Here is a 17,266-nt window from a genome sequence, read left to right on the forward strand (position 1 = left end):
TTTTTCACCCAACAAAGGAGAGAGCAGACAACAGACCTCATTTGCGAAGCAGGGTGCACCAGTGTGTAGTTTAGGTAGCGCCTCGTGTGAGTTAGCTTCCTAAACACCTCAAATAACAGGTTTGGCCCTTTAGGTTGCACGAGGCTGTCCAAGAATGACAGTTGGCCTTAAGATTCCAATTCTATGGTGAACTTAATTGCTGCTTGCATTACTGTTTAAGTGAGCCGTGAAGAGGTGAACATTCTGTTGTTGCAAAACTCTGAAACAGTCGACATATCTGGAGAAGACCTTAGATGTCAATTAAACGAATTAACCTTGAGTTAAACCTCGACCTCTTCACGGCTCACTTAAACAATATGCAAGGAAAATTAGGTTCACCATAGAAGTTTAATGTGAAGGTCAACTGCCATTTTTGGACACCCTTGTGCCACGCGAAGGGCCGAACCTGTTATTCGAGGTGTTTAGGAAGCCAACTCGCACAGGGCGCTACCTCAACTACACATTGGTGCACCCTGCTTCGCAAAAGAGGTCTGTTGTCTGCTCTCTCCTTCGTTGGCTGAAAAATGTGTGCACAACAGCAGAAGACCACATGGCAGACAATTCACTTGTGCAGTGGGAATTGATGGCTTGGGGATACCCTGAGTACTTCATTGACTCAGTAGGATGCCAACTGGCTCACGCAGTACCCACCCACCCTGGACCCCCCAAAAAAAACGGGCTTCAATACCGTACATCCGTGGCATAAGCGAGACCCTTGCTCGTGTGGAAGAGCACGGCAGGAAGAACAAATCCTGACAGGCTTGCCAACTGTCACGAATTTCAGCGCTCCAGGAATGGACAGAGACGCAATGAAAATATGTTAAATATTTTTCCCAAGACAACATAACCCAAAACAAATGAACAGCAAAGTAAATGCGCACAGAATAAACCCTGTACACAAAAGAGATATTTGCAAAACTAGGTATATAATCAAAACAAATTAGATATTATCTGTGTAATGTTTATAGTCTGACTGGCCAAGTGACACAGTCCCCAAGAATTGAATGTTCTGACTGTCAGAGTAGCAGTGAACGTCCGCATGGCGTGGTACAAGATGTCAGTCTGCGTAGTTGCAACACAGCGTAGACATAGACCTTCATTGTGAGTGACGAGGTTGTAGCCCCCTTACGAGACTTGCATTGCACAGGACGCAGTCTGGACTAGTCGGGCATTCTGTGGCTGACGTGGTCAGGTGATTGTGGCACTGGACAAGGCCGGTTACGGCAGTGTAGCGTTGGGCCGGGGTTGCAGAGCATAGTCATGGCGATGTAGTCAGGTCTTGGAAGCTGTTGGCCAACTCTTGGATGTCCTCTCGTCTGTCCGTGGTCCCAAGCTACTACTTCCCATCTCCAAAGCACAGCTAGAGATGCGACTGCTGTGCTTCTCATCCATGTCAGCAATGCGCGCTGCTTGGTTTTCCTCCCCTTTTCCTTCAATTTTTCTCTGACACTTCACATGCTTCCTCACCTCATGTATCCATTCTCCATTTCACTGACCAATGTCGTCTGCTCCACATTATCGCACATGCTCTGCCGGTGACTCGTGACAGTGTGAAACGGGAAAGCATGGCAGCAAACATATCCACGTGTCAGTCAGCACTGTGTTTGTCTTTCGTTTTATCTCATCTGTTGGTACTGTTCCTTGCCAAGGTGGTTTGTATTGAACATATGAAAAGAGTGCAGTGCAAACCGGAAAAGAGATAGTACCCCGGCTTGAATGGAAGCATACTCCTTGACTTCAGTTGCCCAAATGGCCAGGAGTGTACACCTTGAGACACTCTAGTTTATGGCATTGTAGGTCTTGAAGGCCGTGGAATTGGCTAACATGGCTAACACTTTTCTGCATGTTTCACTTGATGATTCTCGTAAACCGCAAGTGTTCTCAGCATTATGTTCAAATGCCTTATGCCATTTTAATGTGATATTTAACATGCCTTCCTTCTCTGCTACTAGTGCACTTTTTATTTCGTTGCTTATATGTACCTTTTATTTACTTATTAGTTCTGTAATATCTGCATTGTCATTGTCTTACAGCGACACAGTTACGAGGTGTTTCACAATGGTTACAGTCTATATCCTTTTTATTTATGTGCAATATATGCAGTGCCATTGAGGCTTCCAACATCTTATGGGATGCTGTTAAGAAAAGTTACACTGTGGATGCAGCTGCATTAAATGTAAATGCAATGCTGGTTCGGAGCCTTGAACTTGTTTGAAACATAATTATCAACAATTATAAAAGTTACCTGCATATACCTTGTTTGAATACGTAGCTTATTTGCACGGTTTCTTAATAATTCATAATTTTTGTTGCTCGCATTTTATTATACTGGCTTTGTGTTAAGTAAGCAAGGACCTTGTATGGCTGCTGCCGTAAAAGCAGATGCCAAGCTGCTGCTAGTGTGCATGCAGGCTATCACTAATACAACCAGCCTTGACCATACTCGAGCGCAGCAGCACTTGCTGTGTGTAATCAAGGCTGTGAGCCAGCAATCAGGTCCCTTATTCCTCTAAAGGGTGTGAGAAATCTCTTATAACAATGTTGTCAGATTGGCACAGTAAAACTTCATTTGGACCTAGTTGGTACATAATTCTGAACTTGACGTTACAGTGCAAACACCTAAGACGAACCACAAGAAGCGCCAGTGTGTATCGTGTCTTTTTGTGGTTTGTCTTAGGTGTTTGCGCTGTAACGTTAAGTTCAGATTGGCGCACTTCTCTGAAAGATTTTTTTTTACTTTTTATCCTTCCCAAGATGTTGTGGAATGAAGCTTCCAAAAGTTGTCATCTCAACTAGTCCACATGTTCTTTTATGATGCGGTCTGCAGCACTGCCTGTTTTTTGCCTTTAATTGTCAGAAGTGAGCCCAGGCGGTGGTTCTGAGGCTCTGTAAGCCTTCTTGCACCAGCAGCATTGTCCAGGTGGAATATCAGTAAGGAAGCTTGGATGATGGCCATCAGAAGCCCACTTGTCATTATTCTGCCACATTTGTTGGTTTTCTTCAGCCTGCTTTTTTTTCAATGTTATTGTATTGTGTTAAGAAATTTAAGCATGGTGTATGTTCGGAGCTAAGGACTTGATCCACCGGCTTCAAAGTTCCTAGAGTCAGTCTGTGCAAGGAATTGTGAGGCGGTGCTGCTATTAAGGGCATTCACTTTCACCCGCTCTTAAAATCGGGGTACAATACAATGAACATTTTACCATCCCTTACGACTCTCTCTTAGCCACTATGTTTGCCTTTCGGTAATATGGGGGAAAAAAGCAAAGCTGAACTCTGCTTTATTTAGTCCACTCTGCCAGCTTGTCACAGTAAAAATGGCTCTGTTAGTGCCTACCAGAACTTTCATTCTCCTAATCATTTAATTTTAAAGTGCAATAAGTGTTTTGGCGCCTTCTCAACTTTTTGCTCCCTTAACTCTTGCACATGTCAATATCAATGAGAAATGATGTCCTCTTTACCTTTTGTAGTACCACAGTCTATATTTGTCGGAGAATGCACTGTTATAGCTATGTTATTTCTACAATGACTGTATTGCACCTTGTTTAGGCACTTGTGGCTGATTTCCATGAATTTTTTATGTACTTCATAAGGTCTTGGCTTAAACCTGCAGCTGGATGAGTTGCTTTCTATTCTTACTGTTTGGTTTGTGCTGATAACACATGGGCAAGAAATAATCAAAAACCAGTTGAGAGATTGTGCTTGCGTCGTCCATTTCTTCCTTGCCTCTGCTTATGCAATAAATTTATTTTCTACAAAGCACTACTTTGCTTACTTTTATTTGGATCTTCTAGCTTGCAAACCAATATATTGTGTATTTCTCAGTGTGGAAAATCAATATTGAAAATTCTTAAATTGGCATACTAGCCGAGTCATGTGAACAGATACTCCCATATGTTGCTGTAAAACCTCCATGATCAATGTAAAAAAGTATTCCCATAGCTTCCTGCAAAAGCTCCGTGATGGATGTAAACACATGCTCCCATAATTCCCTGCATAAGCTCCTTGATGGAGGTAAACATATACTCCCATAGTTCTCTACAAAAGCTCCGCGATGGAGGTAAACACGTGCTCCCATAGTTCCCTGCAAAAGCTCTTCGATGGAGGTAAACATTTACTCCCATAGTTCTCTACAAAAGCTCCGCGATGGAGGTAAACACGTGCTCCCATAGTTCCCTGCAAAAGCTCTTCGGTGGAGGTAAACATTTACTCCCATAGTTCCCTACAAAAGCTCCGCGATGGAGGTAAACACGTGCTCCCATAGTTCCCTGCAAAAGCTCTTCGATGGAGGTAAACATTTACTCCCATAGTTCTCTACAAAAGCTCCGCGATGGAGGTAAACACGTGCTCCCATAGTTCCCTGCAAAAGCTCTTTGATGGAGGTAAACATTTACTCCCATATTTCCCTGCAAAAGCTCCGCGATGGAGGTAAACATATATTCCCATAGTTCCCCGCAGAAGCTCCGCGATGGAAGTAAGCATATACTCCCATAAGTACCTCCACAACCTCCGCTCAGCAGCGGAGTAAATCGTTTACTCCGCCTACCCGGTGTAAATTTACCTCCCATCAGGGAATGCGCTGGAGGACAAGTCATTTACTCCCATCTCGGATCATTTTTGCTAACAGTGTAGCTGTAGCAACCTACTACGTGTCGCTCTTCTCGGCCGGATGCGCCTGCACATTTCTGGTACAAGACTGCACCTGTTCCATAGGCAGGTTGCGAACGTAGTTCCCGCGCCTACTAGGGCGCCCCTCGCGGCGGCGAGCGCGGAACCGGCAGGATACGACCGGCCCGCTTGCGTTCGGAAAGCCTGTATGTGGACTGTTTCGCGCGTAGCTGTTGCCTTTTCTGAGCAATGCCGAAGTGCAACCCGAGCTGTTGAGTAGTGGACTGCAACGGCACGTACACCAACTCACGAGGAACAAAGTTTTACAGGTTTCCAAGCCGACCGTATGAAGCAGAACGGCGTCAACACTGGATAGCGCTCGTCAGACGGCACAAGCTGTTTTATGTTCCGGCGTTATGTCAAGTGCGTTATAACGCTGAATTCTTTGCTTTTACAGCAATGATGGCAACAACGGGACACCTGCAGTCAGTGGCGTAGCTAGGTCGTCTGGCACCCGGTGCTCATAGGTCTTCTGTCCCCTCCCCCCCCTCTCCCGGGTTTATTCGAGGAAGGTGAGGTTATCAACAATTTCCGTGTGTCTCCAGACGTATATGACACCCCCACACAGGCCCCTCGGACCCGCCCCCCCCCCACCCCGTTTCTACGCCACTGCCTGCAGTGCGTACCAGGATATGCAGCAAACAAAGTAGTTTGTTCCCACACTGTACTGCAGTAAAGCTGTGGAACTCTTTCCCAATCCTCTCCCATTCAAACAGCGCTAGGGCTTGCTGAGAGATTTGAGGAGGGGTTGAAGCCGGCTGAGCTGGCATATGCCCTTCTGCGCCCAGCATATTATCAACAAAGGGGCAGTTGAGATAACCAAAATTTTTGACAACGTGGATTATTGGAACCTCCTTTGCACGCACTGAAAAAATCGCAACATAAGAGTATCGCACTTCCAGTAACTTGGGCGAAAATATTTTCCCAGCGTAGTCTAACACGACTGGTAAGTTCATCCCCTTTTTTCTGTGTTTGGGGAGAGCAACGTTAGAATACCTCTGGTAGGTCTTACGAGTCGTTCGTACGCTCCACGTTCCTGGATGAGATGTTTTGGATTCGTATTTGCCGTCCTGTATGTACAGGGAAACTACCGCGGCGTCCTTGCACTTCCCTGCGATGCCAGCACGGCAATCGCAGCTCCCCGCTAGGATTTGTCTGCAGTCGCCGATCTTCAAGAATCAATGTCGCCTATAATTTCATGCGTCCACACCGTAGATAACAAAGTAACTTACGCTGAGCTTCACGCATCTCGCTGGTGCATTATTTTTCGTTTGCGGAATAAACCTAGCAGTCACTTCCGATTAGTGCGAGTTCAACACTTCCCTCACGTCGTAGACGTGCCCCACTTCAAATAGACGACTTCCTTTCTCTAAATTCTTTTCACGAAAAAAGCTATGAAGATCTTGTAATTCCCGAAACCCGGTTAAAATTAATATCGGCACGCTGTTTAGCGCCATATCGCTACCGTTTGGCAGGACGCCAAACACGCAGCGCGGGCTGTTGACGCCGTGAGTTATCCTACCACATTCGCGCAACTATTCGTCAGATGGCGCTAGGGGTCGGAAAGACAGGGCGCCGCCTATGCACTTGCAACCTGCCCATAGTGTGAGACGTCGCTATTCAGTGTTGAAGAAAAATTGTGCATTTTCCAAAATAAACTGTCACTCATCGAACATTCGGTGCCGCAAAGAACAGTCGCTTGCAAGCCACAGTCCCCTTGGTTCAACCCGTTTTTCTACACCATAAAAACTAAGGGAGTGCCGGGAACACTCTTTGAGGGAGTACTCGCTTGTCCCATAGTTCACTCTCTTTTCAAGAGTAAAACACTTCCCTCTCATACAGAGTGCAGCAACTCTCCCGGACAGTGTATTAGTACTCCTCCTAAACAGAGTGATGGAACTCCTGTTAAACAGAGCTCTGGTGCTCCCCCGAAGAGAGTAGCAGTAGTCTATCAAAAAGACTATTAGTACTCCCCCGAAGGGGGTAGCAGTACTCTATGCAGGGTATCAGTACTCCACCAAGAACACTAGTACTCTACCAAAGAGAGTCTGGGTACTCCTCCAGAGAAGTATCACTCCATCAAAAAGAGTACCGGTACTCTTCTCAGGCAGGGTTTTATAATTCCTCTCGGAGTACTTGTATTCCCCTAAACAGAGTGGTGTTACTCCTCCTAACAGAGTTCTGTTAGTCCTCCTAACAGAGTGGTGTCACTCCTCCTAACAGAGTGCTGTTACTCCAGAATGCCAGTATCTTGTCGCAGCAGTGCACACTGATTACATTAAGGAGCCCCACTATTTGCATAACTGGCCTAGTTTAACCTTTACAAATGAGTTCCAAGCACACTTGTTTTGGTGGGGCACTTCGCGCTACAGTGGTCGAGTCGCTACATAAAATAATTTTTTTAAAGGGCAAAAGGTTTACGGAGGGCCAAAGTTACATTCATGGTGCTAAAAGAGATAGGAGATTAAGCAAGATTTTGACACATTTCAACTTTATCTAATAAGTTTCCCTTGAACATTTAAACAAATTGAACACAAGTGATACCAAACAACTGTTTGACTAAAGTAACAATATTTATTTCCACAAATATTTCTTGTATTGCAGAAGACAAGAACAAAAATAAAGAAATAAATATTTCTGTCATAAGTTTGTCACTCACTGACAATGTGAACCATTCTGAGCCATACGGCACTTAACTAGCTTCCCGCATGACTGATGTTGCTACCTGCACAATGCTAGGTGCAACAGCGGTGGCTTCAAGGCCCATTAGGGCCTCCAACAGAAGACAAGTTCGCCTTCCCTTTGGCGTGTACTGGACATTAAAAGCCCAGAACACTGCCAAAAGCAAGGCAAACCCATCTACCACGTCCACAGCTGTGAGCTGCAATAACTCAAACAAGAGCTCCTGAGGACGTCGCCGGGTGCTCTGCAGAGGGTAGAATCTTTGGGTATGTGTGGCTTTCCCCTGGCACCTGGGCATAAAAGGTGAGAACAGAGGCCAAGATTAAAAGGACAACAATAATTATGTCAAGCAACCTGGAAGACAGCTCCAATCCCACCATTAGTCATGCATTTCATTTTATTGAAGAGGCCCAAAACAAAGCGGTACAGAAACCCACCTTCCACAAAGTGCATGCAATGAGGCAAAATATGCTTTGCATTGAAGTACCTCTGCAATGCTTTCATCACAGCAGCCATTTCTTCACTTCCTTTATTCAGAATAGTATTTTCCTGCTTGATATTCAAAATGCTTTCATGAAAGATAGACAGTTCATAAAAAGTGAACAAACTGCCACCTCATGGGCGACTGATGACAATAATAGTCTCATCCTACTTTAAATATAGTTGAAAATTAATTTCCTGAAAGCGACACCTTCATGTCACTTCCTGGCCCGCCCACACGCTTCTTCAAAACCCTTGAAAATATTTTTCAAAAGTTGTCTGCGAGCTAAGAGTAGTTAAGCAGAATTATGGTCACTAAGTCAATTATTACTTAAGCCTTTCTGCCTATGTTCCACATAAACACACTTCGCTGAGAGAAACCATAGCAAGCAGATGCTTTCAAGGCTCACAACAGCAAATTGCAGCTTCTGGCTGGCCTTCTGGACACGTGACTCAAATTGCAGTCACTGTTTTTGGTTATTAGCCTGTGGAACAGCATTGTCCAAAAATTACCATGCTCTGTTGCTAGCTATTAATGTTCCTCAAAATCTAACAGTGCAAGCAAATGGGATGCAAGAAGAACTAGCTAGTGCATGAGTTTATTTTTTTAACACAGGAATTTTTAAACATTGCCTCTGGCACATGGCACAATTTTAATCCTTGAACTGGATTGCTCGAAGAGGTCAGATATATTTGTGCAATAAATCGAAATAAATATGTGACAAATTTACAAAATATCAGCAATTAAGTATTTAACAAATTACTTTGCAGCATAGGAATTGCAATTTACAAATTGCAGCCAGTGTGTTTGCACGGCATATCCACTTGGAACAAATACTAAGGATGGAACCAGTTTTAAGAGGTCTGCTCTCAAATTTGCAGTAAAATTGCAGTAAAATTGTTCCACTATTTTTTCCCAATATTCCGTTTTAAGTACTGAAACCTAAAAACAAAAAGCTTGTCAAAGTATTTTGTCACACACTTTGCCAATAGTTTCTTGAAACTGCTGTAATCCTCAGAATTCCTTAGAAGTGGATATTATTGGTGAACTTGCTGGCTATAATTTGTAAAGTGCAATATGTGCAGTAATCCAATTAATAAAAAACCTAATTGGTCTTTTTTATTTAGTTGATTATGTTTTTCAATCTTTTCCCAAGCAATGTAAGCCCCTTCGAGTAATCCAGCTCAATGTCTATAATTGTCCTATCTGGCACAGGCAATTTTTAATAAAGACACCACAAAATCTAAAAAAACACTCCTCGTATTTACTGCTGAATGCAGTAAATACAATGTGCGACAGTGCAATAAATATTACAAAAACAGCATAAAACAACAGAGGAAGCCCCCAAACAAGTAAAATTAAATATTCAAATAGTTATTCTGTTGTGAAGCTTGAAAAAACGCAACGTTAAGCTATGCGTTACAAAAATGCGGCAAGGATGTAATCCTGCTATACATATTTTGTTGACCATTTTACAGAGGATGGGTCAAAATTTCATGAAACATCCTGTTTGGCCACTAGAATTTGCAGTGAAATTAATAAAACTAGTTTGTCTAAAATTTCTACTAAGGGCATGTGCATTAGCAGAAAGCAACTTCAATTATTTCAATGCAACATGTGTTCTAAAATCATTATTTGAGGATTTCAACATGATGCAAATGTCAGGCGTGCAACACACTGGAGCTGTTATAGATTTAATGTCCTCTTTAAGACAGCTGCCATTTAAAATATGTATTGAAAAGAAAATAAACTACCTTAGAATGCTTTTGTGAATGTAGGTTTTGCTTTCTACATTAGTTGGCTCAAATACCATGTAAAAGCATGTTGTAAAAAGCAGTTTTTTTTCTGGCCAAGGTAAAGATAGTACTTTCAAAATAAATGTTCAAAAAGAATGACATACAAGGATAGTGTCTTCATGGAAATGTGCTTTGTAGAAATAGATCTAGTCAGAACAATGAATGCTGGAGAATACCTACGAGCATATTAAGTTGGACGTGAATGAAGAAATAGTTGAAGTGAGGCTAGACGTCTACAAAAATGTGTGCCTACCAGCTGTGCAATTATGGCACTGGGGTCTTCCTTGGCCAAACGAGGCACGGACATGAGCACAGATACAGTATAGTAATCTGAAAAAAAAGGGAACATAAAGGCAAGGAAACAAACAAGCTACAGAAGGCTGGTAAAATTCGTCAAACGAAATGTAATTTTATGGTACAAAGGTATACTGCATTCAAGACGTGTTTAATTGAGTTCAGCAACTGTTAGGACTGCTCGAATATCACTGGCTTCACCATACAAATATCTGTGACCAATTAATGCTGGAGGCATGGTAACAAAGAAGCTCAAGTCCACGGCTGACATTTAATGAGCACTTCAAAGTAGGAAAGTATGAACACCTTGTCAATTTGTTTTTTTTATTACCACAGCCACTTACCACACAACACAGAGGCCAATTGCAATGAAATTTCACCTTCACTTTGGAATGACTAGCAGTATGCACAAACAAAGCACTATGTGGTCTGGGTAGTCAAGATACATGATGCAAATTCACTGTGCAGAAACAAAGATGACAAGAATGTAAATGATGATAAGTGCTGCTCTTGTTAATTTATAATTTTCCTGTACTTGTCTAGTTTCCGCACTATGAATTTGCATCAATGCATCTGGACTAGTAGTTCTTATTGAGCAAAGCTTCTTTGCCTACTTTCCCAGGTTTGGCATAGCTGCCTGGCTGTTGGGTCGGTTGCTATATCGGCGAGTATATTTGTGGATACAAATACAAAGGTTCTATGAAAATGCCTGCAAATAGCTTATGTAATGCTTGCATGGTGAAAAAGTATGCTGTTTTATGCAAGAAACTCGATTCCTACATAAAGCCTGAACATATAATGTCAGCCCACATGTATCCTAAAGAACACCTATCTGTCACGGGAACAGTGAATTATTTGTAACGAATTCTTTAATTTGCATTATTTTCCTTGATTTAGTCAATCTGTATATGACCATTCTTGGCCAATCCTCCACAATGGGCTCATCCCACTGCAATTCCTACATAAAACTCCCCAAACCAAAGCACTCTTCATTAGTTACCAAAGCTTCACTTCACATAGATTCCAACATATGCATTGAATCTGCATAATTTATTTTTTAATGACAAACTGAATAGTCCATAGATAAGACACTTGGTAGTTGATAGAGACTAGAGAGATGCTGGAACATCATTTCGAACATTTTCATGCACTGTCATACCCAAGTGCCTTGCTGGCTCTCAACATTTCAGGGTTTGGATCCTTTCTGGCAAATGGTAATAGCAGCGTATATTTTTTAAAACTTTTGGTATTAGAAATGTACATTTTTCTGAACTTGTCCTTACATTTCAAAGAAAATTTTTTCACAGATGCTGCTCTATGTGTAGATATGTTTTCTTATGCACTCCACAATTTTATTGCCACTGGCCTTTAATGGTTTCAAAAATGAAGCTTCTGGCGGTCCTACAATGCTTGTATGAGTTAACATTTTCCAAATTATTGACTATCAATAACAGAAGCATAGTTCTGTCCACTTTGTTCAAATACAGGTAAAATATTAAATTCTGGGGTTTTATGTGGCATAACTACGTTACAATCATTAGGCATGCTGCAGTGGGTTGGGGGACTCGATTAGTTTTGACCGTATTTAACATGCACACAAATACAAACATGTCAACGTTTTCACATTTCACCCCTATCAAAATGTAGCTGCTGTGACTGTGTTCAAATGCAGGAAGCCTGATGTGTTGTTCCTTCTACATCATGATCGAATTATATGCAAACTAAAACTGTTTTGAATTCCACCCACCATCACTGCCTTCCTGAACTTTACTGCACATATCTAAAATGAAGCCCCTGTCCTGTAGAAAATACGGCCGGAGAAACACAATTACCATATTTAAGTAATTTCATGATCTGGGTTGCATGTGGCATGAACACTTGGCAGTGTTAAAAAGGCTACAAGTGCTGGTAAACACTACTACTGTTGAATCCGTGATTATGTCTAGCATTACACAAGAGTTCTTAGAAGTAGCAGAGCAAAACTGCAAGACCGAAGACTCGCTTATTGCATGCAAAAATTTTCCAACAGGTCTATCAGTACATTAACTGCAGGGTAACACATAGCATAGAATGAAAAGGTGAGAGTGACTGTGAACTTGTTTGCGTTTCAGCCACTCAACATCAAGGTTATGTGTACAACTTACAAGCGTCGTCCGGGTCTTCTTCCAGTGGACGTTTTTTCTTGGGTGCCAGTGCCAAGATTCTCTGCCCATATTTCTCCACAAACGCATTTATTCTTTCTTTTGCATTCACACCTGTCAGCCAATGGAACTCGTTCAGAAGCTGCAAAAATGTTTAAAAATATGAACAGCTGCAACACCAGATATACTTGGGACTACAACCATGAATGAACTACACTGTTGGAATTTCTTTTCAATTTTTTCGTAAATATATTGCGCAGCTTCTTGACAGGTATAGAAAGAGTGACAACAGTATTAGCTCAAGAAAATAGATTTAATCTGGAAGATATTACAGAAAATCAAGGATGACCCTTTTTTAATTTATTTAAGGTAATCCTAATTTACTACCCAGACTCGAGTGCTTCCAGTAGATTTTTCGTGCCAACAAGAGACCAATTTACGTCATATTTGAGTAATTTTCATGGCAACAGACTGAGAAATTTAGAAAAGTGCTCTTTGTAGATAAAAAAAATATAGCCACTTAGGCTGATATTGTGCAATGTTGCATTCTTGCAATTCTCTTTCGCTGTCATAGCGATGATACGTGGTAATTGGTTAGAATCAATGCCATTGACTTCCTGTCTATCACTAAATATTTTAGAGCAGTAGCCACCACACATCTTTAAAAGCTAACTAAAATGCAGATTTCGCAAAATCTACATAATGCTTTATTAACTGACTGTGTGCTTCGATATTATTTTTATGAAGATACATTTTCCTTTCTGACCAAGATTGCCTTCGTTGTCCTTGGTTAACAGAATATAATTTTTTCATCTAAATTAAGAACCAGACATGCCCAACCAAACATAGGCTTGTTTTCCAACTTCCTTCACCAACCTCTAAAGTTTCAGCCCTCTCAGAGTATAGGCAGAAATTATATGTTCCTTTCCAGGATAGGTTAGGTGCTGTTCATTACTTGCAACTGTGTCGAGCCTTTATCTATAATCTTTTTGAAGCTTCCTCTGAATCTGATCTACGGGTCAAGGCGTCGTTTCGTCAGATTGGAATGATCGTACATTGCAGCATAATTTTGGGTCGGCAAATGTGATGTAGAATGTCCGCCAGTACTCGCTTCACGCGCGCAACCTGATAAGATAACGCGCTTTCGCTATTGAACCCCTGACAACATACTGGATGTTACAAACACAGGCAGGCGCGTCTTGACCTAACCGATAATTTTGGAACAGTGGTTACACGCTAGAAACTAATCCTCCCATAAAGATATGTGCAGGTGCTTTGAATATTAGCTGAAATATGGTGCTCGTGGTAAATAGGGCCCCCAAGACATCACACAGCGGCGCTGACATACCAAAAATTCAAGAGCTAAACACTTTCAAATTACTAGTATTTATCAAATGAGTATTTCGTGGTTCAGTGTCGTCCTGTAGTCCATGGGTCAGTTCCGCCACGGGTACTGTGGCGGAGCTAATATTTCATGTCAGCTTTACTTGTAAGAAAATCACAGCATTTTTTCTTTAGATCTTAACATTTCACAGCCAAAATATATGCAGCGAAACCCCTCACCTTCATTTTTCAGTATTCTTCGTTCTAACGTACATGCCCGCGCTGAATCACATGTTACAAAATACTAAAAATGTACGCAATGCTTTCTTCCAGGCAGCTATTTTTATTCCTGATGATGCAAGCAAATCGAGCCTGATGCCACCAATGGTCAGAAATTGATCGGGAGCGCTCACAACGTTCACGCGCACCATGCGTGATACACCGTGGCGCTGATGTGCTTCTTGCATAACGTAGGAGAATCGCGTACAAACGCAGAAGTGCACGATTGGGCACATGCGTTTTAGCTCACGAACTTGATTTGCGCCATGAAAATCTTTCCAAGCTTTCACACTAGCTGCATAGGAAGCCTACGGCACCATAAATATGCCGGCTGCTTTTCACTGCAGCAAACCGAACTATAACACCAATACAAGTATAGGTGATATTTTATCATTCGTGTGTTCAGAGTGATAACCTCTAGATGCGGAGTAAGTTGAACTGCGTGCGTAGGTAATAAAGCTACGTTAATTAAATTTTCAGCAATTGATCTTAGGTGGCTAAAGCAAATGAGCAGTCGTCGAAGTTATACAGCCGAGCGAAGCAAGTTCGATTAAACATGCTTCTGTAAGAGGCATGCGAACAAACATTTTCCTATAACGCTCTTGGAAAGCATAACTGGCGCAGGAAAAGGACACCTCTAAATTCACAGAAAGAACAGAGCTCCAGGACTGGACTTGGAACCAAGGAGGAACCACACACACCCTGCGCCAACAACTTCAAGCGCTGTTTCTGTGATAATGAACCAGCTAGCCCGTCAGACAATCCTTGCAAACCTCTAAAGTCAACTTGAGCGCACCTACATTCTTCACTCTTAAAACTGTTGCACCCTTTGGGGTGTAAATTTGTCCCACAACAATAATCGTCATCTGCCTTGCTTGCGTTTCCTTTCCTGAAAACTCGGCGCTCGCTACTTTCCTGTCGAGAATGCTGCGTCACACTGATAGCGCGCATGCCGTTCGTGACTGGGAAGTACCGGGCTTGCAGCGTTAAAGAAAGGAAACGCGGGCAGCACGGATGACGATTATTGTTTTGGGACAAGATACGCCCCAAAGGGTGTAAACTTTTCTAAGAGTGTAGCCTTTTGTGATGCTGTCATGAATAGTATAGCCCCGTGAGCATGTTGCTTTTGTCCAGTCCTCTTTCCATATTTATTCACGCTGCTTTTTCGAAGGCAAGCAGCTTAAAGTTTGTTTCAATATAGCAGCGAACGTGGCCGCCGAAAGCTTGCTTGGTCGCAGTAGCGATGCATGACTCAATCATGGCGCAGATTTACCCCCGTATTCACAAACGCTCCTTGACTCGACCCTCCACTTGAAACGCTCCTTGAGGGTCATTTTCCATTTCACAAATCGCCCTCGACTTGAAACGCTCCTCAAGTGAAGGAAATCCCGAGCGCTTTCCTCGAGAATCTCAAGGTAGCATCGAGGCTACCTTGGACAGCTCCTTCACTCGAGCGTTATGGCGGATTACGCTTCGTTCGTCGATTATGTTCTGCGTGTCGACGAGCTATTCGGCGTCGTCATGGACAACAGCGATATTGCAGACGTAGCACGACAGAGGCTGAGGGACCGCCTGAATCCCATGGAACACTTCACCAACAGCGAATTTCTCGCACGCTATCGGTTCACGAAGTGCACCGTGAAGAAGCTGCTTGACTGCCTGCCTCTTGAACAGAGCGCCAGCAACCGTGGCCACCCTCTGCCACCAATGCTTCAACTTCTTCTCGCTTTACGCTTTTATGGAGCGGGCACATTTCAAGTTGTGACAGGTGACCTAGTGAACGTGTCGCAACCGACAGTGAGCCGCGTCGTCGAACGTGTCTCACGACTAATTGCTACGCACTTGTTCCCGGTCGTCGTGAAGTTTCCGAGCACAGATAGCGAGTTCCGTGCGACGATGGTGGATTTCTACCGCATTGCCAAGTTTCCCGAGGTGACGGTGTGCATAGACTGCACCCACATCCGCATCAAGGCACCGGGTGGGCCGAATGGCGAAGTTTACCGCAATCGGAAGGGTTACTTCTCCATAAATGTACAGGTAAATTGCTACCTCTTTTCTTTTCTCTATATTAGCGCAGCATTAATTCTTAATGAGACAGTCGTGTTAATGTCTACAGGCTTCAATAAACAGTATACTGGCTAATTGGATCAGTCATGGTAGAAATCAATTTACTCCATTCCGATCCTTTTCCTGCTCCAGATAATGACATAGCGCATTTCGTGATAATGCGCGGTGTTATGGCCGAGTAAATGAAGATTGGCGTGGCAATAGTGCTAGACGTTTTATATTAGAAGACTATCGTACATATTGTGGCTCTTCTTTGAATTTCTTTAGATCACCAAAAGGGAAGTAGGGCCTTGCAATTCTAAAAAGCAGTGGCTGCTTCTACTCAGAAAAAGACTATCGTGTATGTGTGAATTGCGTGGCTTACATTCACCTCAGCTGAAAAAAAAATGACAATCGATTCTTCTTTTTTTCATTAGGTCATTGCAGGGCCTCAGCTGCAATTTTACGGCGTCGTGGCTAGCTGGCCCGGATCCGTGCATGACAGTCGAATCTTCGACAACAGTCGTGCACGTGTTCTCTACGAGACAAAACGAATGCCTGGTCTTCTACTTGGCGATGCTGGCTATGCATGCATGCCCTTCCTAATGACCCCACTAGCTTCCTCCGGACGTCCGAACAGCCCCGAGAGCAAGTGAGTATCGCTGCATAAAGCAAAAAGCACAATAATCCTTATGTAATGACGTAGTTTCTTGCGTTTGAAGGTTTAATTAGAGTAAGCGTGATCGATATTTTAGTAGTAATGACGTAATTTTGCAAAATATAGCTTTGTTTTATTACCTTCATGTATTTCATGCAATCTGTTCTTGCTACACCGAATATAAGACGCAATACAATTAACATATTAGCCGCAAGAGCTTTGACGACTAACCTGCTTATGATGCCAAGGTGTAAAGTGCGTCTCAGAGTAGTTAGCATAAGTGTAAACTAACATTGTCTGTTTTGCACAGGTATCAAGCGGCTCACATCCGCACCCGCAACACTGTAGAGAGAGCTTTCGGTGTGTGGAAGCGTCGCTTCCCATGTTTGGACATGGGGCTTCAGCACTTGACGGAGCGTTCTGCGGTCATTACGACAGCCTGTGCTGCCCTGCATAACCTGGCAGTCCTGAGGCAGGACCCGGAACCTCCAGCTGTGGTGATCCCACAACACTTGAGGCGGCAGCAGCCTGATGTGGTGAGGCAAACTGACACACTGCATGGATCGCAATGTCGAATGAGGCTTATTGCTCGAACATTTAACTAAAACATCATAAAATTGAATTTGCACCTACGTTAATCCAGATTTCAAAATGAGTACATCTTGGAAACTCCAATTATGTGCAAGTTAAGATAAGGAATGCCATCAAAGTGCAAGCACACTTTACTGGTCAGGACACTCCTTTAGTACTTCTTTCATATGTATATTTTGGTGCTTTTTTCGTGTATTGTGTATATTATTGCTTATTCGCACAAGTAGTTTCAATCATTAACCACAGTTGCAGCTGTATCATACTCCTTACA

General features: G+C 42.8%; 1 protein-coding gene and 1 long non-coding RNA gene across 2 annotated transcripts; one reads left to right on the forward strand and one right to left on the reverse strand.

The window, feature by feature from the left end:
• Positions 1-7,503: 7,503 nt before the first annotated feature.
• LOC135918598 (uncharacterized) lies at positions 7,504-12,157 on the reverse strand. Its single transcript, XR_011511544.1, has 3 exons — positions 12,102-12,157; positions 9,917-9,993; positions 7,504-7,676 (listed from the first exon to the last, which is right to left on the reverse strand). It is a non-coding gene; the product is annotated as an uncharacterized lncRNA (long non-coding RNA).
• A 3,091-nt stretch (positions 12,158-15,248) lies between these two features.
• On the forward strand, positions 15,249-17,059 carry LOC139054496 (putative nuclease HARBI1). Its single transcript, XM_070531538.1, has 4 exons — positions 15,249-15,737; positions 16,184-16,398; positions 16,715-16,940; positions 17,048-17,059. The coding sequence occupies exons 1-4, from the start codon at positions 15,282-15,284 to the stop codon at positions 17,057-17,059; spliced, it is 909 nt and encodes a 302-aa protein (XP_070387639.1). The 5' UTR covers positions 15,249-15,281.
• The last annotated feature ends 207 nt before the right edge of the window (positions 17,060-17,266 follow it).

The sequence above is a fragment of the Dermacentor albipictus genome, chromosome 1 (genome assembly GCF_038994185.2).
Source record: "Dermacentor albipictus isolate Rhodes 1998 colony chromosome 1, USDA_Dalb.pri_finalv2, whole genome shotgun sequence".
Classification (NCBI taxonomy): domain Eukaryota; kingdom Metazoa; phylum Arthropoda; class Arachnida; order Ixodida; family Ixodidae; genus Dermacentor; species Dermacentor albipictus.